The following is a 20,996-nucleotide window of genomic DNA, read 5'->3' as shown; positions in this document are numbered from 1 at the left end:
GGAGGGATGGTAAATACCACTCTGCCATTAGTCCCTCCCCTCCAGAATAATGTGATTCAGATCTGTCATTTCCACTTGTTGAACACACTTCAGAATTGATTCTTTTCAAATGAGCCGCTAGGAAACTAGTGTCTGGAAAAAAGGCTCACACAGTATATATACACCCAGTTTTTCCAGGCAAAGCATTCTCTGAAGATGCCAGCCACAGATGCTGGCTAAACATCAGAAAGAAACTCTGCTAGAACATGGCCACATAGCCCGAAAAACCCACAAAAAACAACATGTTTTTGTGTTTGCCTTGCTTTATTGTCACAGAAATTGATCAAAGTAGGATCGGAACAGGTTTCAAATGAGAATAACGGTCATATAACCCGATCAGAGATTCTCTTTAAATGATAGTGGGAACACCCCCTGGGCCAGCTAGGCACCAGATGGTATGACTAGAATTCCAGTAAAGCCCAGATAACTGTGCAATACGCCAACTGTTCTGTCCTCTCTTATTCTTTCTTGCTGTTTCTTTCTCTCTCTTTTTGCTGCTATTGTTCACTCAGAATTTCCCTCTCCTCTCCAATATATCAAAAAGAAGCATTCTCTTCTTTAGTACAGTGCACCCGCTTATGGCGCGGGTGCACTGTACGTGGCTTTCTGCTTATGCGGAAGCCGGCCAACAATATAGACAATGGCACATTGTTTCCTATGGGGCGTGAGAATACACAGATTTTCCCTTAGGTGGGGGGGTGGTGTCTGGAACGGATCCTCTGTGTAAGGGGAGGGCCCATTGTATATACATATACACATACATACACACACACATGTACATACTTTATATTAGGAAGTAAGTAAGACTCATCAGGCAGCTCGATTATAGGATAGGAGCCTTAGGGGCTCTACAGACGGGCAGGAAGAGGCGCCCCTTTCTGCCCCCTATCAGTACCGCAGCAACCGCACACCATGGCACCAATCTAGCCTCCATAGAGCACAAAAAAGGAGCTGGAAAAAATGGGTCCTTTTTGTGCCTTTGAAGGGGCATGACAGCTACCATCATGCAGCTTGATGATGCCCCTTTGGTGCAGTGCTGTTTGGGCGTTGAGCCAAAGGGCTGTTATCATGGCATGTGCCGTCTGAATGGGTACACACCAGAATGGTGCCCGAGCAATGCAGTGAGGGCTTTGAGTGTGGGGACACTCAGCCCTCACCCCACTCACAGGCCAGTGCTTTTCGCTAGTCTGTAAAGGGCTTCACTTATCATAATTGGTTGGTTATATTCTTGTGTGATAGGATACTACTGGTTATGAACAGAAAACTAAAAAAATTGTCCTGATAGACTAAGATAAAAACCAGGAAGGGATCCTATAAAAACTACCTCCAGAGTAACAAAGGTAGGCTGTGTATGATGTCCTCTATCAATGCCACACCCAGTTGCTGACAGTCTTTTTCCTGATGATGCTGTGCCTGGCGTTTAAAGTTGATACATACATGTATCTGTATTCAAGCCATATAAAAAAGTTCCAATCACTTTCTTCTAATCAATAACTGTTAAAGGTAGGGGAAAATTCTGGTAAGAGAGAAAAAGATACTATTTTGTTTATTTTAGTTAAAAAAAACCTGAATGATGGAAGTAGTTATATTCTACATTTTCTTTCATTCACCATAGAAATATATAATGAAGGATGGCATATAAATTACTTTTAATTTCCTTTATAAATGTCTTTAAGAAGCTGTGCTAAATAGATCATATGCATTCTTGTTTCTCTTAGCTGGCTTGTTGTTTTAAATTCAGGAAATTTTATTGGAGACACCCACAAGCTGTTGTGAAGTGCAAAATTGTCAAAAGGCAATTGAAGCTATCACCCTTTTATGGTATGTGTATAATCTTTCTATGTCTATGGAAAATTTCCAATAGTATCACAACAGTGTTTGAAAATAAGTGCCCAAAGGGGAATAGCAGTCAGTAATTCACTTAGGGGTAAAGCAGATGGCCCCAAAGGGAGAGAGAGCCAGAATGGGGCTCTGATAACTGCATGCTGTGGCCCTGAATTGGCTATTTGATGGCTCAAAAAGAGGCATCAAAAAGCCCCTCCTTTTTGATCTGGCAAAAAGTCACCCTTTCTGCTGCCACCGTGGCTTTATGGTGCTTGGGTGACGTGCGGCATCTAAATGACACACTGCTGGAGCTCCATGAAGCCAGCCCACATGTGGGCAGGCAGGTGGCTTCCAGACAGTGTCTGTACTGGTCCTGAGTTCCCATTTCTCTGACAATAGCAGGGTATAACATTGCAGACAGAAGAGGGGAAAAAGAGGCTTAATTGTCCTGTGTGCTTTGTGGAGCATTGCTATATAATTCCCTGAGTCAATATCCTTCAGAATGCTGCTACATGGTGCTGTGGAAAACTCTGTGGTAGTATTGTCCACTTGCAGCCTTTTCTTGTTGTCATGTGCTTTCAAGTGAGCTCTGAGTTATGGAGATATCATAGGGGTTTTTTAGGAAATTTTATTTAGACAAGGTTCACCATTGCCTTCCTCTTGGAATAAGAGAGTGTGACTTGTCCATATTCACCCACTGGATTTCCTAGGCTGAATGGATATTTAAACTCAGATCTTCCAGTCCTACTCCATACTCAAACCACTACACACCAATTCATGAGCTTCCAGCTAAGCAATGTGTTTAATAATTTCTTCTACTCCCTTTTAACATGGTAGAGTGCATGAGAAATATTGATAAATATATAGACCACAGTTAGTGAGATGCTATGAATTCTCCAGATTGTTCTTCAGATTGTACTAAGCAGATGAGCCTTCCTATCCCATGTTTTCCTACCAGGAATACTCATGCTTTAGAAAAGAAAGAAAAATGTGAAATAATGGAATTATGCATCTCAAGCATCATGAAGTTTCCACCATGGGATATATTGGAAAAGAAGGTAGTACCTACAGACACATTACTTGCACAGGTTAGCCATGGTGATACTTTTTCTAAGAGATAACTAGCTGTGGGAAAACAATAATGTTGAGATGATGGGCAATCTAGAATACCTGCCTGTTATAATCCAATACCTTGTTATAACAAAGCAGTGGATTGTGGAATACTTGGAAGACATATGTATGGAGCTTATCATGAACAACAAAGGATGTATAATCTCTAACACAATCCTTAAAAATGAATACTTTAAGTCAGTTTTTTTTATTTTTTCCACATTTAAAAAAAGCTCAAAAATTTTTCCCCATCAAATCTGTGAAAACTTTGAGAGACGGAATTTTTAGCACAAAAGAACTGAACAAAATTGTCAGCCTTCTGCATTGGCCAAATTAACTAGATAACAGCTTTTTCCAACATGGAAAGAATCATATTACACTTGTCTACAATGTACCTTTTAAAGGGGACACACACAGAGAGAGAGAGAGAGAGAGAGAGAGAGAGACCTTAATTCAGCACCATGGATATGATGAATAGTAAACGGATTCATACCCAGGATTTTTAGACTTAATCACTCAAGGTTAGCTGCCCATATGACTGACTGTTAATTTGGATTTCTCCCACTCATTATTGTAAAAATCTAAAGTTCTTTCTATCAAATGTTTGATCTAAATTTTGGAAAGTTCAAGCAATGAACCTAAGAATGTGTCCTCCATTATAGTGAACAGAAATTTGTCAACACTTTTTCCATTAGCAGGTAATGCTTCTGTTTTTTAGTACTCTTTCCTAAAAAATCATGTTGCTTATTGTTGGTTTTTTTTGTAAGTACTTATGAGTTGCTGAAAAATAAGAATGAATAGTTATGTGGACAGCCTCTACCCATATAGGAGGGTCTCCTTTTAACAATTGTCCTTCCATGTATAGAAGATGATGGAAAAACACTAGAAGGAGCTGGCAATGATCCTCTCTAATAGTTTGTGTGTTTATTACTGAAAGGTTAAAATGTAATTAGTAAACTGCAGAGTAAGATTAATATGAAACAACATTTCCACTGTTTGGAATGGACCTTGAGCTAGTGGAGCTGCAGCAAAGAAGTGGCTTTGACTGGGTTAATTTCTAGCTTTAAATGAACACAAGTGGACTAATTATCTTAGATTTCTTTTTTACAGTATTCCAAGACATTTCCTACTCTTTTGTAACTGTCATTTTAGTTTCTGTCATTCAGAAGAGTTCAGTGGCAATGGGTCTGGCTCCTGCTCTTCAGGGTCTACCTGGGATGTTCTAGGCCAGTGATGGCGAACCTATGGCACGCGTGCCAGAGGTGGCACTCAGAGAACTCTCTGAGGGGACATGTGCCATCGACCCAGCACAGAGTTTGCCAGAGTTTGTTACTAGAAAGCCAGAGGGGCATGGCACTTTGCAATAAATAAGTGGGTTTTGGGTTGCAGTTGGGCACTCGGCCTCTAAAAGGTTCACCATCACTGTTCTAGGCTGTGTTTCCAGGTCTTGACTACTGTTCTCTGGTTTCAAGGAAAGGCTGCCAGCCACCTATGGGTCTGACTGGAACCTGTTACCTCCAGTCAAGTAGGACATGACACATAAGAGGAACAATTGCTTTTACCAACTAACTCTTTCCTATGGAGTTATCTCCTGCAGTTCTATTGCACTCCCCTGACTTATATGCTTACATTTATGATTTCCTGAATAGGCCTAGAAAAACAGAGAAACCTTATTTTCTTTTGTACACATCCTTAATGCCATTTAGCCTGCCATCTCACATGCTAGATTTTATGATATTAATTTTAAACTGTTTAATAATACTAATTCATTTTAGGCCAAGATCCTATAACAGGATTGTGTAGCATATATCTTTGTGTGCAGAGTTATGTATAAATTGTGCTACACAACCCTTCTGCTGAATGGCAAAATTGTCCACCTGAATTAAGACAACAAATGGGCAACTGCATGTGCATGTGCATCCATAGGGAATGGTGTAGCATGGTGACCATATGTCATAACTGCAAAGAAAGACAAGGCACCACAAAATGTAGGAAATTCAATAAAAATGTAGGACATTACCAAATAAAAGCTAAAAACACTAATATAAATATACATTCATTTTGCATGGTTTATTTACAGCCATGTTACATTTGCTGTATTTTATTATGTACTCAACTATATTTTTCTGATGAACATATGTTTGTTAAAATGCCTTGTTGGCATGAAATATATATATAGAACTCTGAGCAAAACAAATGCTTAAAATTGTATTTTACTAGCAACAAAACCTTGACTGAATCTACATTTAAATTATTTTGCCTCTCTATGGCAAAACAAAATTATTACAAATCATTGATCTCTGCCAATGAGAGGTGCCCGCAGCAATTGTTCTTCACCTTCAACACTTTGCTTAAACCTCCCTCTCCTCCTGTCTCTTCATCATTCTCTCCTAATGACTTTGCTAACTATTTCATCTCTAAGATTACCACCATTCACTCTGAGATAGTCCCCCCCAATTCTTCTTCTGCTCATAATCTTCTATTGCCCACGCTTAAAACATTTTCTGTGTTTCCTCCTGCCTCTTTGGATGAACTCTCTTCACTTCTGAACTCTTCCAAACCTGCAACTTGCTCTCTTGATCCAATTCCTACTCCTAATCTCTATCACTCCTTCTTTTCTGCCCTCGCTTCTCCATATCTTCAATCTCTCTCTCTCTACAGGCTCCTTCCCATCAGACTTCAAACATGCTCTCATATTTTGGTCATGTTTAGCATTTGGCAAGTCTTTTGCAGAAGCAGTGGCAATAATAAATCTGTTGAGCTACCTCTCGCTTGCCTGCTGAGATACTGGATGACACAAGGACAGATTTTATGGCTCAAAACAGATGACATTTTGGAATTCCTCTCAGATCCCCAGACATGCTGAAATGTTGAAATGTAGGACATGTCTGGGAAAAGGAGAACCTCTGGTCACCCTGTGTATGGGCAACCTAACTTCCACAACCTTGAAGTGAATGTAGAAGTTCAGGTCACTGTCCAACTGTTTCTGAAGGGGACCTTTGCAAGGATAAGAAACTAGCAGGATGCTGATAACTGACAATTATGTTTTCTTATAACACACACACACATGTGTGTGCCTTCATATTTCCTGTGGACTTATGGCAGCCCCATTAATTTCAAAATGTTTTCTTAGTCAAGGAATCCTGAGATGTGACTTTTGCCAGTTCCTTCCTTTGAAATCTAGCCTATAGCACTTGGTACAGTCTGCCCTTGCCTTATACAGGGGATCTGTTCCGGACACACACATCCCCCGGTGTAAGGCAAAAAGTGTGTATGCTCAAGCCCCATTAGATATAATGGGGCTTGCGCTTGCCGTTTGTGCTCTTCTCCCATTCTTCTAGTGGCTTCCGCGTAAGCTGGAAGCCGCCTATAATGAGCCTGCATATGGCATGGGCTCGCTGTATTTGCTGGTGGTCTCCCATGCCAGTACTAACCAAGGCTGACTCTGCTTACCCAAGATCAGGTGGGATCTGGTGGATTTAAAATATTTATGCAGAATATATATTTAATGAAAAACAGCAGAAATCTTTGGATTAAGGTAACTGGCAGATGCTTCTGAATTTCCTATCATCTTACTTTCCTCCTGGATTTTGATAGTTTGGAAATACATATAATGTTTGCTTTTTGAATAAAGCCAATTCATTTTATTGTTCCATGATGCACTTATTCTCCCCCAACCTGTTTTCTACTGCATAATCAGCATTAAGTTAACTATGGCTGTGTTTTGCTTTTGTTTTCACTTCACTAGGTCCTTCATACTGATATACTGGTGGGCAATGATGAAACATTGTAAAACTATATTTCTTGGTGTGGTTGCTATACATAAGCCTTAATCAAGATTCTCTCTGTCTCTCTTCATGTGCATGTGAAAGAGGCAGGAGAGAGGAAGGGAGGGAGAGGAAGAAAAATGGGGTTTTAGAACTACATCAGTAAAATGAAGCATTAAAGACATTTTGATGCTATTATGTCTACTCTCTTAGAAAAATGGCCTTTTTTTGACACTGTCACTACTCACACAATCTTGGTCTCTCTTTGCTTCAGAAACATTACAATAGTACTTTTGAGGCAGTTTATGAGATTGTCAAAATCCTTATGGAGCAGCAGATGGATCCAGAAAACCTGCACAGTATAATTAAGGTACAATCAGAAATAGAACAGATAATTATGAAGTGCTGTGACTTCTAATGCCAGCAAGACCAGAAATATTAGATTATGGACGTTTCCATTTCCCTTAGCTTTTTCACAGAAACAAAATTAAAAACATGCTTCTTGTGGAGACTATCTGTATTTCTGGTGTTCATCTTGAGTTCTAGTCTCTTCAGAAAAGAATTTTACTAAAATTAATACTAAGTGATGTGCTCTATTTATAAACCAGGCTTGTTCTGTGTGTAACCCTATAATTCAGTCAGATGTAACACTTTTAACTGATTTTACTTCTTCCTAAAGCCCTGGAATACTAAAAACATATTTCACTAGCCTGTAAAATAAAAGCAAAGAGAAACCTATGTTAAAATATTACATTATGCAGATTCCAAACTGGGCCTATGGGGCAAAGATATGAGAACGTCTATCACAGTTCTCAAAAAGATAGCATCTGGACTTACAAACTGATCCTAAAGCTCAGTGGGAGGGAATCACACCAAAGCAATACCATCTCGACTAGAACAAAGGCAATTTTTATAAAACCATTTCAGCAGCAGAATTCTATTGGTTTGTAATAACAAAATGGAAATAAAAACCCCTATTGGTTACTTATTCAGTGAATTTTCAGATCAATATGCCTCCTTAGTCCTTGAGTGCTTAGTGTTATTTACTTTTAAATTGATAGATATAGGTCTTTTCTCTTGCAAAAACATTAATAAAATGTTTCCATAGGCCTTGAAGAACTGGCTTGTTTCTCCAAAAATATATGAACGTGAGAGGGCAACTCGTATGTTGGCACAGCTACTGTGGATTTATCGAAGTCAAGCCACCATTGAGGTTGGTGAAAGGATTACCTGAAAGGAAAGAAATACTTCTCAGGTTATGGGCATGGGTTTAAGAGATGTGAGCTTTTACTATGTTCTTGGAACTGCAGTTATTTTTTTTAAAAAAATCTTCTTTTATGTAACAGATGCAGCAGTCAGTTGCAAATGTGGGACACCTGATTGGACTGCTGCTTCCTAATTGTGTAAATAAACAAGTAGCCCTTTGCCACTGGGGCAAGATGGCAGTTGCCTGTCTACTTAATACAGACTCTCCAACGAAGATAGGTTAGTTGGTATGTGAACATCAACTCTGCCTTCTCACTCTTCTTTTAGTACCACTGATCTAACACCTGATGGGAGATACACAGTGAAAAATTTCAAGTCTTATCTGAAATGTGAAAGTAAAGTTAGGAATTAGAGGAACTTTATTTTGCTTAGCCATCTAGAAGCCTATAGTGCGATAAAGGAAAGAGCCAGATAACCTGTAGTCTGAGCATAGGTAGGTGAAATACCCCAAAAAAGACAAGATAGGATCTCCCCCACTTGGACCATGATCCACCACTTCAGTGGCATCACTACGGGTGTGGGGGGGATGTGGACCGCACCCCTTAAGGGGAAAGGTGACACTACTCTTCCTCAAACACCTTAGCAGAAACGGGCTGTGGTAGTAATCTGCTTTCCTTTAAAATGCTTTAAGAGATGTTGAGAGTGGGGTGAAGCTCAGTGGCAGGAGAAAGGAAAAGACCCATAATTTTTTAAAATTAAAATTTCAAATTTCAAAATTTTAATGTATTATTTTTTTAAAAAAATGATTTTTAAAAAATTATTTTAAAATTTTCTTTAAAAAACATCTCATTTTAACCAAATCTTTACTAAGTATATGTAACAATATTTAGGTTGTGCATATGTTATCATAATTTGGAGGTACATTTTTAATTTTGCTAGATGTTTATGTCATAGCTGTTAGCATTACATTCAGTTGTATATAGAAATTATCATTTATGGGTAACATTAGTGCAAAAAAAGCATTACTAAGAATTCTGTATGGTGTGAAATGGGAGGAAGTCAATGGAAGGTGGGACACCATTAATTACTGCACCAGGTGACACCAACCCTAGTAACACCACCTCTACATGGCACATTACGTTTATGATGGAAGCTAACACTGGTATAAGATTGGAAATGTATTTTGCTTAGAAATTACAAAGTAGAAAGAACTGTCTTTCAGAATGAGTGAGATATTAATTTTATTTCTTGCACAGATATCTCAAGCACAGAATCCATAAGAATCCAGAATGAAGAAGAGCAGTGCCTGCCCAGTGTCAGAATTTTTAAAACTGGCATGGTGAGGTAGAATTCTTTTCTCTAACATAAATTAGCTTAGGTACAAAAAGAGAATGCAATATAAAAATGTTTATATATTATTTTAGCTATCCTATTTTATCTTATCTATTTTATCTTTTGTCTTAGGTCGACCCTTCTTATTCATGGATTTTTTATACACATTCAAGCATCCATGATTTGTGGAGAAATTTCAAATATCAAACTTTGATTTTCTATTTTTTTATAAGGGGCACGATATTGCTATGTCATTATATTTAATGGGACTTAAGCATACATGGATTTTGTCATACACGGGGGATCTTGGAACCAAATCCTAGCGTATAACAAGGGTCCACTGTATGTATAACTGGTTTGGTTCCATATTAAGTTCATGCTTTTATTGCTAACTGCCATCAAGTTGACTTTGACTTATGGCACACTATGAATTAGAGATCTCTAATTATGCATTATGAATTAGAGACACAGTCACTCTGTCATCATCAGCTCTCCTCTGGTACTGTAAGTTCAGGGATGTGGATTCCATGATTGGTTTTATCCATATGTAATGTAGTCTTCCTTTTTTGCTAGTGTGTTCTACCTTACCAAGCATTACTGTTTTTTTCTAGTTAGTCATGGCTTCTTATGTAATGGCCAAAGTTCAACAGTCTCTGTATAGCCACCTTGGCCTCTAGGGAGAGTTCAGATTGGACTTGCTTGAGGATGTATTTGTTTGCCTTTTTAGCAGTCCGTGGAATCAGAATTCTCCTCAAGTACACAATTTCAAATTAGGTGATTTTCTTTCTAGAAATCAGATTCCTCCTTGTACTTGCACACCAGTCATTGAAGAGTTGCATTCAGGGTTCCCAGACTATTTCTATTCTCTTTTCCTTTTGCTTCCTTAACTTCTTGAAGAGTTTCATCTGTCATCCTCTGAAGATTCTCTTTCATTTTTAGCTGCAGATAGTGTCTTGTTCATTTCTCCTTGACAATGATTCTGGTTTCAGTCCAGAGTTCTTCTGGATCCCTATCAATTAGGGTTAATGGTGCAAATCTTTTTCTTTACTTTTTTAACATTGGCCCTGAAGAGACAGGTGATAAACACCAGTATCAGGGCAGAGTGAGGGTATGGCGACCAAACTCCATGTGCTCTGACTCCTCCCCATGCCAACGTGACACCATGCACCCTACCGCACAGCAGGAGGTGTCATGCTACTCCTTTGGCACAGTGTGTTCATGTGCTGCTCTAAAGGAACCCTGAAAAGCCATGGGACTGGTGGCTATAGAGCCCTTTCTGTGGCTTCTTTTTGCACCATGGACCTGCCGGGTTGGGGGCATGGCATGCGGTTGCTGCATCTTTGATCCAGCAGGGAAAGGGGTGGTGTCCCACCGCCCCTTAGGGACCATCTGTAAAGCCCCCAAATTTTTAAATTCTACAGAGAGTTTTTAAAAAATATTTCATGATCTGTGCCACAATCTGCTTCTATTCTTTGTTTTTGAGACAGTGGCGCTTCTTCATCTTCTGTTTCCAAATAAGTCATTTATTTGATTTATATAATAATAACAATAATAATAATAATAATAATAATATGTTTTATTTATAAACCGCTATTCCAAATAGATCATAGCGGTGTACAAGAAAATTATAAAACAGTACAAGAAAAATCTACAATTAAGATACACTGTATCTTCAGGCTAGCCCCTGATGACACTGGGCCAGCCTGTTCTCTCCCTCACCGGCTGAAAGATGACAGTTATGGAGGGAGGGCACTCTGTCTTCAGGCCAGCCCCTGATGACGCTGGGCCAGCCTGTTCTCTCCCTCAACGGCCAAAAGATGACAGTTATGGAGGGAGGGCACTCTGTCTTCAGGCCAGCCCCTGATGACGCTGGGCCAGCCTGTTCTTTCCCTTAACGGCCGAAAGATGACAGTTATGGAGGGAGGGCACTCTGTCTTCAGGCCAGCCCCTGATGACGCTGGGCCAGCCTGTTCTCTCCCTCAACGGCCGAAAGATGACAGTTATGGAGGGAGGGCACTCCATATATATTGGTCAACAGGTGATGTCCATGTATGCAGTTGCCTCTTTGGTGACTTGAAGAATGTTTTTGTAATGAACAAACTGTTGGCCTCACAGTCAGTCAATCAAATTCAGTCATCTTTGATTCTCCTGTTTCCTACTTTTGTATTGCAATCCCCTGCGTCTTTGTGCGTGATCAATTTCCTCATGGACTCCAGCAAATAATTTTTCAATTTCTTCTTCTTCTGCCTCTGTAATTGGAACATAAATTTGGATTATGATTATATTTAAGGGTTTTTCCTGGAGTTGTATTGCCATGATTCAATCTGGCTTTGCATTATATACTTTAAATGTTTTTACTATCTTTCTCTTAACTATAAGTGCCACTCTGATTCTTTTTGTCTTCCTTCCTATTCCCTGAGTTATCTGACTCAAAATATCCCGTTCTTTTCCATTTTAGTTCACTTACTCACTCAAGCATTGTAATGTTTGTCTTCTATTCTTTATTTACTATGTGTACCTTACTCTGATTCATGCTTCTCACTTTCCATGTTCTGTAACATATGTTGTGTAGCTTCAGACTTTCCTTTAAACTCTGAGCATATCAACAACTGAATGTTCTTGCATGACATTCTTACAAACAAGCTAGTAAAATGTGGGCTAGACAATGCAATTGCCAAACCCAAGGGGTGCTCACCAATGGCTCCTCTTCATCCTGGGGAGAAGTGATCAGCAGGGTGCCACAGGATTCTGGCTTGGACCCCGTGCTATTCAACATCTTTATCAATGACTTGGATGAAAGAATAGAAGGCATGCTTATCAAATTTACAGATGACACCAAATTAGGAGGAGTACTAATTCACCAGAGGAGAGGATCAAAATAGAATATTTGACCCTAATAGAACAGAAACCTGGACCAAAAGTAACAAAATGAATTTTAGCAGGGAGAAAAGTAAGATATTACACTTTAGCAGAAAAAAAATAAATAAATGCATAGATATATGATGGTGGACACCTGGCTCAACAACAGTACATACAAAAGGAATCTAGGAGTCCTAGTAGACAACAAGTTGAACATGAATCAACAGTGTGATGTGGCAGCTAAAAAAACCAATATGATTTTAGACTGCATCAATATGAGTATAGTGTTTAGATCAAGGGGAGTAATAGTGCCACTGTATTCTGCTTTGACCAGGCCACACCTGACCAGTTCTGAACACCACAATTCAAAAAGTTGTTGACTAGCTGAAGTGTGCCAAGGGAAGGGCAACCAAAATGGTGAAGGCAGAGGAAACCATAGTTTATGAGGAGAGATTTAGGGAGCCGGGTATGTTTAGATGTTTAAGATAGCCATGTTTAAATATTTGAAGGGGTGTTTTATTGAAGATGGAGCCTTTGTGATCTCTTCCAACTCTATGACTCTATTATTCTTTTGGTTTGAGTCCAGTTGCGTCACTAGAAACAGCTCTATCTGTAGCTGTGCTCCGCTGTATTCCAGTATTTCATAGAGTGGCATCTGAACTGGGAGTTTCATTTTCTGCCACTATCTCTTGTTTAATTTTGAATTTTCTCATCATAGGGTTTGCATAAGAGATATCCCAAAAAAAGATTTGCCATGTCTCCTTCTGTGCAGTGTTGTCTGAGAGATACTCCAACAGGTTCTCTCCCCAATTCCCACTACTGCCGCTGCCCATCAGTTGTTTGGCACATTCAGTCTGGATCTTCAGCAAAATCCTGTCTGGCATGCACAGATCATATTAGTAGCACTGCTGCCATCAGCACGGCCTATTGCCTCAAAGGAGCATGCAATCCCATCACTTTGGAAAAGTATTTCCCATTGGTGTCATTGCTTTAGCCCCCAGCGAAATCAATGGAATATTATTTTCTCATGGTTACCTTGACTCATTACTTGAAATGGTCCTCAAGTGTGGCTAATTTAGTCTGGATCTAGTCCCCTATCTGTAAATAATGGAGTTTATTATGGTTGAGGTCCATGTAGATCAGAGGCAGGGAAGATGTAGTCTTTATGGTGTTATTGGATTGCATTTTCCATTAGGCCAGTATTCATATCCAATGATGAAAGAATTTTAGGAGTTTCAGTCCCAGACTATATGGAAGGCCAAGAGTTCACCATCTCTACTGTATATTCCTTGACTTTCCCCAATAGTTGGAGAAATAAAAATAAATTCACTAAAATTTCCTTCGTATGAAATGCCTGAGATAACAAGAGGGGGATGACTGGAAGACACAGAGACACACTTACTCACAATGTAGGCCCGTTACAGACTGGCATAAAGTACAGACTGGGTCCGTATTAGGGTTAGAAAGGGGAGTCCCTTCCAGACCGAGTCCGTACAAAATGGTGGTGCCCGTTCCACACGGGGGGGCGCCATCTTTACGTAGAGGATATCTGCGCTGCCAAGCGCCATTTTGGCGCTTCTTATTTGCAGCACGGAGGAGCCTCACGGTTTGGACGCTGGGGCTCCTCCGCGCTGCAAATGGCGGTGGCAGCAGACCACTCCTTCTGGGCAGTCTGTAATGTGCCGTAGTTATTTTAACTTTATTGTAGAAATAATTCCTATGTATCATGAATTTTCCAAGTCACATTCTCTTCTTTTCTTTTTCAAATATTTTCCCTTTCTCTCTCTACAGCTGATTATAAAACATTTGACCTCGGAAGAATTGATGCCCTTTATACGCACTAGTTTGGATGGGATGCTTCAGGATGAATGTTGGTCTGAGGCTGTAGTGGATATCTTGAAGATGGTGTTGAAATACAGAGCTGCAGAATTAAAAGGCCGGGTAGTTTTGGGTGCTGGGCTAAATGTTGAAAAATACATTTTGAGTATTCAGTCATATGCACAAATGTTTGAGGATTTTTGTGAATGGATGTGTGACCAGAAATGACCTCCACATTGTTAGCTAATACGCATCTTGGAATCCAAAGTGACCAAAATGAGCATAGGCCAGCTCAACTGATGCCAGGCCAGCTGCAGCTGCTGAATCCAAACTTCACTAATCCTTGGTGTGTTGGAAATTACACAGGACTATCCCCACCTTGGCCTGATTTTGTGTCAACATTGTGCTTGAGTCCTCAAAACGTTTTGATCTGCTATCCTTTAGCTCCTTCTTCACACTCACCCTCCTTCTGATTCTTTACAACAAATTTTAGTCAGCAGAGCAGTTCCACTAGTAGTTTTCTATGTCAGCAGACATCTGAGATGATCTAGAGTTTTGTTAACAGGACATCTCTTCTAGTCATAGTGTCATTCTCCATAGGTCATTCTCTTAACAACCAAATATTGTGTAAACTGACAGGATTAGTGGAATTGACTTTTTTAGAGTATACTGCATTGTTTTCACCCTGTTTTAAATGGTTTGTTTTAATTTGATTGTTTTAATTTATTTTAATGGTATAGATAGTTTTACATTTTTATGATTACAACATTATTGTATATTTAAATATATTTTAAAATATATTTGTCTATATTACACTGAGTTTAATTTTGTAAAATAACATTAATCCCAGTTTTGAGGTCTATGGAATGATATGGTGATGGTCATCATCATAACCACCACCACTACCACCTCCTCCTCCTATGGGCCCGAACAGACAGGCCAAATTAAAACTGGTTCAGGTCACTTTGGATTTATGCTGTTTAAATGACACACACACACATCTTAAGAGGCCAGAAGCTGCACCAAAGCCATGCTCCAGTCCTAAGGACTGGAGCACACCTTTGGTGCAACTTCTGGCCTCTTAAGATGTGTGTGTCATTTAAACAGCATACCTCCAAAGTGACCAAAAGCAGCTTTATTTTGACCTGTGTGTTCAGTCCCAAAGTCAGTTTTCAGGCTTCAGTTTCCTGCTTCTCATTCCTCCATGTATATTGGATAACAAAAACTATCAAGGATTAAGACATTATACACACACACACACACACACACACACACACGAATGTGAAAAGCCTGTCAAATGTCAAATCTAATTGGCATTTAAGAATTCCTATCTGGTTTCTAGTAGGGCAACCAGCATTTTCCTGGGGTAATCCTTACACTTATGTAACGGATAGGGTCATGCTGCAGGCCTGACTGCCATGCATGGGCAGGATTTTTTTTTATTTTTTTTTATTTTATTTTTTTGATCTGACTAAGAATGGATTACAATCTTTTTGTGTATCATGAGACTGGACCAAGAATTTATTTATCTGAAATCCTACAAAAGAATAGTAGGTTTTTTGAGGTCTCATTCCTCCTCTGCCTAGACTGGAGCACTGGCTCAGAACATTGCTGGAAATTATGTTACACTGCTGATTCTACAGGCCAGTGCAGCCTTCTGTCCCTCCACAGAAATGCAGTCAGAGGTGTCATTTTTACTAAATGTGAAGGCAATTTAGTTGTTATATTTTATCTTACAGAGATTATGGGTTTTTTAATACCATTCTTCTCTCAAATGTTCATGGCCTCATAGGTAGAGATACTTGTCTACTCAATGTATTATATTCTGTACAGCAGTGATAAGGTGGCTGTGAAGATGGCAATCAGGAGCATCATTGCTGCTCTGGTTCATGTAGAACCCAGGAAAACAGTCAACACACTTTTGACATTCACATGTCCTGATCTGAGGTACAGTACATTCTACAGTACACTTTCTTGTAAGGAGAAGACACTTATTATAATTAATTCTTGATCCAGTGCAGAATTGCATATGATGTGGCACTCCATATGTTGCTTTATTACTGTTCGCATCAACTATAGTTATCCTGGTCAGTCATGAGGAATAATGGGAGTAACAGATAACAAGTTTAATAATATGCCCTATATTTCAGGTGAACTAACTTGATATCATGGCTTTCCGCAAGTGTTTGCTGCATTGTTAGCATATTGTTTTCTGGACTACTGTAGTCATTCAGGATTTCTTCACTCTGGTTTGGTTTCAGCAAGAAGGAAAATAATCATGCATATTACTACTGTACCAAACATGGAATCAAATAGTAGTGTAAAGAGGAGGTTTGGGTTTGTGTGGTTTCTTTTAAAGGCCATTCATGTTACAGGATCTTGTAGCACCTTTGAGACTAACATGGCCATGTTTTTTATTTTTTTGTTGCCGTGTGCCTTTCAGTCATTTCTGACTTATGGCATCCCTAAGGCAAACCTATCATGAGATTTTCTTGGTAAGTTTTTTCAAAGATTTTTCCATTGCCATCCTCTGAGAGTGAATGAATGTGACCTGGTTGAGGTCACCCAGCAGGTTTTCATGGCCAAGCAAGGAATCAAACCTGGTCTCCAGAATTGTAATGCAATATTCAAACCACTACATTATGCTGGCTCTCCTTTTTGTTTTTGAATACCACCAATATTGTATTAGTCATGTTGTTCCATTGCTTTTCATTCTCTCAGCAAGCTACCAAGTGTGGATATTTTCAAAGGAAGGATGGCTTTAAATGATGATGGTTAGCTATCCTCCATTAATGCTGCTGCATTATTGTTTTTCTCTTTTAAGTTTTAAAAACCTTTTTAAATGCTAAGATCCTCCAGATTTTTTGACAGTGGTAAGGAATATGACACAGAGATTTTATGCTCTGTGTCATGACTCCTAACCTTATTTTTTAAAAAAACCTGCTACCTTCTGCCTTCCTAGTAAGAAGATTCAGTAGGCATTCTGCTATTAAGGATCAATGTCCTTGAAGATCTGAGCACTTGGGATTCATTGGGGGGAGTTGTTTTACTTTGCAAGCATGCTCACTGTGAATTTAACTGCTTTGTTTTAGCATCACTGTTTACCTAACTCTGATAGATTCCATAATTACTTCCACTAGGACTCATCTGTCACCCCTCCTACAACCAACATTGGATCATCAGGGAAAGAGAGATCCACAAACCCAGTATGAAGTTTATACCCAAAGATACTTGTTAGACCAAACCAGCCAACTTCAGCATCCTACTTGGGAAGATAAACCATTGCCGTAAGTATAAACATGCTCAGGCCTCTCTTATACCAGAAATGTTGGAAGCAGTCATGATCAGGGCTCTCTTATTATACCAGAAATGCTGGAAGCAGTCATGTTGACTACATACTGTAAAGGCTCAACCAATGTGTGGAAGTTTTCAATGCAAAGAATGTCTTGAAATCTTCTCCCATAAATAGCAATTTTCAGCTCTCAAAGTGAACAATACAACTAACTAGAACCCAAAATTTGAAAAAGTCCCCTTTTTAGATGTCAGTTCTCTTAACTCCATGGGGAAGAGAGTCACAGAATTTCTATGTAGCTAGGTCTTTTCCTTTCCTCTTCATACATTTTAAAATTGGTGTTGTGTCAGTGTCACAGCTTTTATCCCAGTAGCAATTTGGAGAACGTTATTGTAAATAATAAATAAATAAAATAAAAATGTAACATTGGATTCCAGTGTGTAAGTGCTCATTTCTAATGTTACATTTTTATTTTATTTATTTTTTATTTACAATAACGTTCTCCAAATTGCTACTGGAATAAAAGCTGTGACACTGACACAACGCCAATTTTAAAATGTTGTACTTTTTCTGTGTTGCATTCTAGTGAGATCAGAGGCCTCTGGATGTCCCTGGCTGCTGATTACATGGTGTTTCCCAAAGTGTTGGGTGTCCTTCTCAGCAAGATTCCCCAGAAGAGCCAAGAGACAAACAGAACACCTGAGATATCTTCTTACCTGCCTAATGCTGTAGGTGGCCTAAAGTGCTTCACCATATGGTGCATCTACATTTTTACCATTGTACTGATGAAAGATCTCCAGAACTGCTCTCTCAGTTTCTCTCTTTCCTTAGATAATAGCTGTGATATGGCATTTTATAGCTGTTCTGGAGAGAAAGGAGTTACTGGAAGGAAAAGAGGACACCCTTTTCTTTCACTGTTTTCTCTACATTCCTGGAGCCAGCACTCAGAAGTCTATTGAAAAAATCAGTACATTGTACAGAAGCTGCAGTCCCTGCAGGTAATGAATAGAAGAGCTTTACAACAATATTTATTATTGAAGTCCCCATTTATGATCTAAATTAATTACTGTTATACTATTAGGACCTATCCAAACCTTCTGGAATTTAGATATGGCATTGTAATAATAATCAGGAAATAAACATATTTCAGATTAATTTCAAATTCATTTCAAAACTAAATAGCCTAGTCAAGCACCTTATTTGCTAGTGTACCCAATAATGACTTTTCATGGCAATAGTCCCATGTGGGTTATTACAGTATTTGTTTTTTGTTTGTTTGAAAGGCAGGTAGGTATTTGAAACAAATACAACATTTATTTCAATACCAGTATTCTTCTGCATTTTCCGTGATACCCAGTCCCACCATCAGCAATTAAGTAATAACAAGTAACAAAGGGTATCAGATTTAAACAAGACCTGGGATTTCTCTTTAATATTTAAAATGAACTAAAGGGGGGAGGGAGGATGGGGAAAATGTAGTTCCTACTGGGCAAACCTCTTCAGAATTTCCTTTAGAATATTAGCTTCCAAGTTGGTTCCAAATATTGTTGGACTACAGCTCCTAGAATCTCTAATTTTGCTCCTGCTGATTAGAGATACTGGGAGTAGAAGTTTAACAATATTTGGGCACCCAGATATGGCAATCAGTACTTTAGGATTACAATAATGTCCCGTTATGCACAGAACTGTCATATCCATCCTATTATCATACTGCACCATGTAATGGTGATTTTTAGCACTGCAGTACAAGCTCTTCAAAACATCCTGAGACTGGCAGGGTGTGAACATCATCTCCTGGAAGCAATGGATCAGGACCATGGCTGGGAGCAGATGGTGGATGCTGAAGAACAACATAAAGGGTTTGCTGCTCTGGGGAGGTAAGATACAAGATAACCACTCAGTTGTTTTAAAGGAAGCTCATAAAGAGAAAGGCTTGGTTGGGGAGCTAGAAGGGGAAGTACTTATCTCCTGCAATTTCAAACACGAATTATATCCCTCTCCCAGAGCTACCAGAAATTGTGTGCCAGGTTTCTTCCCTAGGAAAGTTATTCCAGACTTCCTGCCTAATCTCTGCTCCCAGAAGGAAGCCTGCAGGTTAGACTGTGCTGCATTTTTTGCTGAGGTAAGTTGTACTTTTTGTGAAAAGATGAGTTCAGTGACAGGGGGAGGTTCAGGCTCTTGGCCGTAGTGAAATGTTGTCCGGGCATATTTCTTCTTGGTGAAGACAAATGAGTGGAAATTCTGGTAATTTAAATTTAAAGGTTTAATATATATATGAAGTGTGGGTAGAATAAAAAAATAAAGACTCCTTTTCTATGAAAATTAGGTTTCTTTTCTACAGGATGACAGTATAAAATGAAGTCTGAGCCCAAAGGATAGATGTAAATCTTCATATGATTTTTTTTTTTTTTACATGCAGGATATGTAGTTTCTGCTGGTTTTATTCTCCAGTTTGGAAGGATGTGAAAACATTTGTATAGTCTTCAACATTCATTCACAATTAACAAAGTGCTTCAGGGTATCATTTTGCACAGAAATACACATGCAAAAAATAGTTTTCTGTTAAAATTTTTGCTGAGATCCCACATCACCAATGTAGTTACAAATGCATAACTAAATACAGTTCACACACATCATACATGGGCACATTATACTCTGCTTTCAGCATATGCTGAAAGTAGTGCTGGAAAAAGCAGCAGCGGAAAAAGCAGTGCCATGTGTGCTACTGCATTGCCGTGAGCACGAGCCCCATTACTTGTAGATCACTGATCAGTACCACACTTCACTATATCATGATCCACTTCAGCCTATAGTAGAAATATCTTTGGATTTAAAAAAAATACTAAACTCTTCTCTTACTTTTGCCACCTCAAGATCTTGCTCAAGCATACACGCTATTTCTTTTGCGGTTCCGGAATGGATCACTGCGTAAAAGGGCACACTGTACTATCTCCTGGCAAAGCACCCCAAGCCGATGTTATTAGCCAGCAGGCGATCTGAGCAATGGAGGTCTGTTCTTCTGGGGATCAGGGCACAGCAGGATGGTGTTTCTAGTTCCTTCCCACCAATAAATGTGGCTTCAATGAGGATTTTGTGACAGGTGTCCTGCTCCTGAATGTTACAGTCTCTCTCCATGGTGTGAGGAGACTGGACATGTCATCCTACTTTGCCCTGATTGCTTGTAGAACAGACTTGCATTTCTCAAAGCAGAGTTTAAGTTAGGATTCAAGAGCCATTTATGATCAAAGGAATAGTGCCACTATCATAAATCCATAGTAAAATTGAATACAGAGATCTTATGAATCTGTAACTATAGTTTAGTAATTCCTAACTGCAATATTAAATGCCAAGCCATGGCTTCCATACATAAAAATATTTTCTACAGAAAAAGATGTTTTTAGTGCAAAATTGTGTGGTTTTCTGCAGAAATTGCACCTATATTTCTATGAAGAATAAATCCCTGGAGGACTTTACAAAGTGTGACAAATCCTCACTGTCATGCCAGGTTTTTTGGTTGGGTTTTCTTAAGCACCAGGGAAGCCATTATTCTGCCAAGTAATGGATAGCAATCAATATGTTTCTGTCCCTTGCCCTATGTTGAACCAAGCAGAACATCAACCTTGAATTTACATGGCATAGAAAGCAAAGCTGCAGCACATTTTGGTGGGGAAAAATGATGAATATTATTGGCTTTAATTATTGCAGTTATCATAGTTTGTGCACAGTTCAAATGTATATAATTCCGTTTC

At 39.1% G+C, this 20,996-nt stretch overlaps 1 protein-coding gene across 1 annotated transcript in view; it reads left to right on the top strand.

The window, feature by feature from the left end:
- LOC149313031 (maestro heat-like repeat-containing protein family member 1) overlaps nucleotides 1-20,996 on the top strand; it is a 40,606-nt gene that overhangs the window by 13,334 nt on the left and 6,276 nt on the right. The window contains exons 12-24 of the mRNA XM_089527065.1: nucleotides 1,781-1,860; nucleotides 2,822-2,951; nucleotides 7,015-7,110; nucleotides 7,849-7,953; nucleotides 8,087-8,225; nucleotides 9,203-9,285; nucleotides 13,929-14,078; nucleotides 15,748-15,902; nucleotides 17,096-17,242; nucleotides 17,834-17,975; nucleotides 18,079-18,245; nucleotides 18,984-19,124; nucleotides 19,252-19,369. Coding sequence (XP_089383191.1) covers nucleotides 1,781-1,860; nucleotides 2,822-2,951; nucleotides 7,015-7,110; nucleotides 7,849-7,953; nucleotides 8,087-8,225; nucleotides 9,203-9,285; nucleotides 13,929-14,078; nucleotides 15,748-15,902; nucleotides 17,096-17,242; nucleotides 17,834-17,975; nucleotides 18,079-18,245; nucleotides 18,984-19,124; nucleotides 19,252-19,369 — 1,653 coding nt within the window. The remainder of the gene's footprint in view (nucleotides 1-1,780; nucleotides 1,861-2,821; nucleotides 2,952-7,014; nucleotides 7,111-7,848; nucleotides 7,954-8,086; nucleotides 8,226-9,202; nucleotides 9,286-13,928; nucleotides 14,079-15,747; nucleotides 15,903-17,095; nucleotides 17,243-17,833; nucleotides 17,976-18,078; nucleotides 18,246-18,983; nucleotides 19,125-19,251; nucleotides 19,370-20,996) is intronic.

This window comes from Sceloporus occidentalis, unplaced genomic scaffold, assembly GCF_023333645.1.
Source record: "Sceloporus occidentalis isolate IW3139 unplaced genomic scaffold, rSceOcc1.0.p SCAF_5, whole genome shotgun sequence".
Lineage (NCBI taxonomy): Eukaryota > Metazoa > Chordata > Lepidosauria > Squamata > Phrynosomatidae > Sceloporus > Sceloporus occidentalis.
This window is presented reverse-complemented; position numbering and strand designations above follow the sequence as displayed.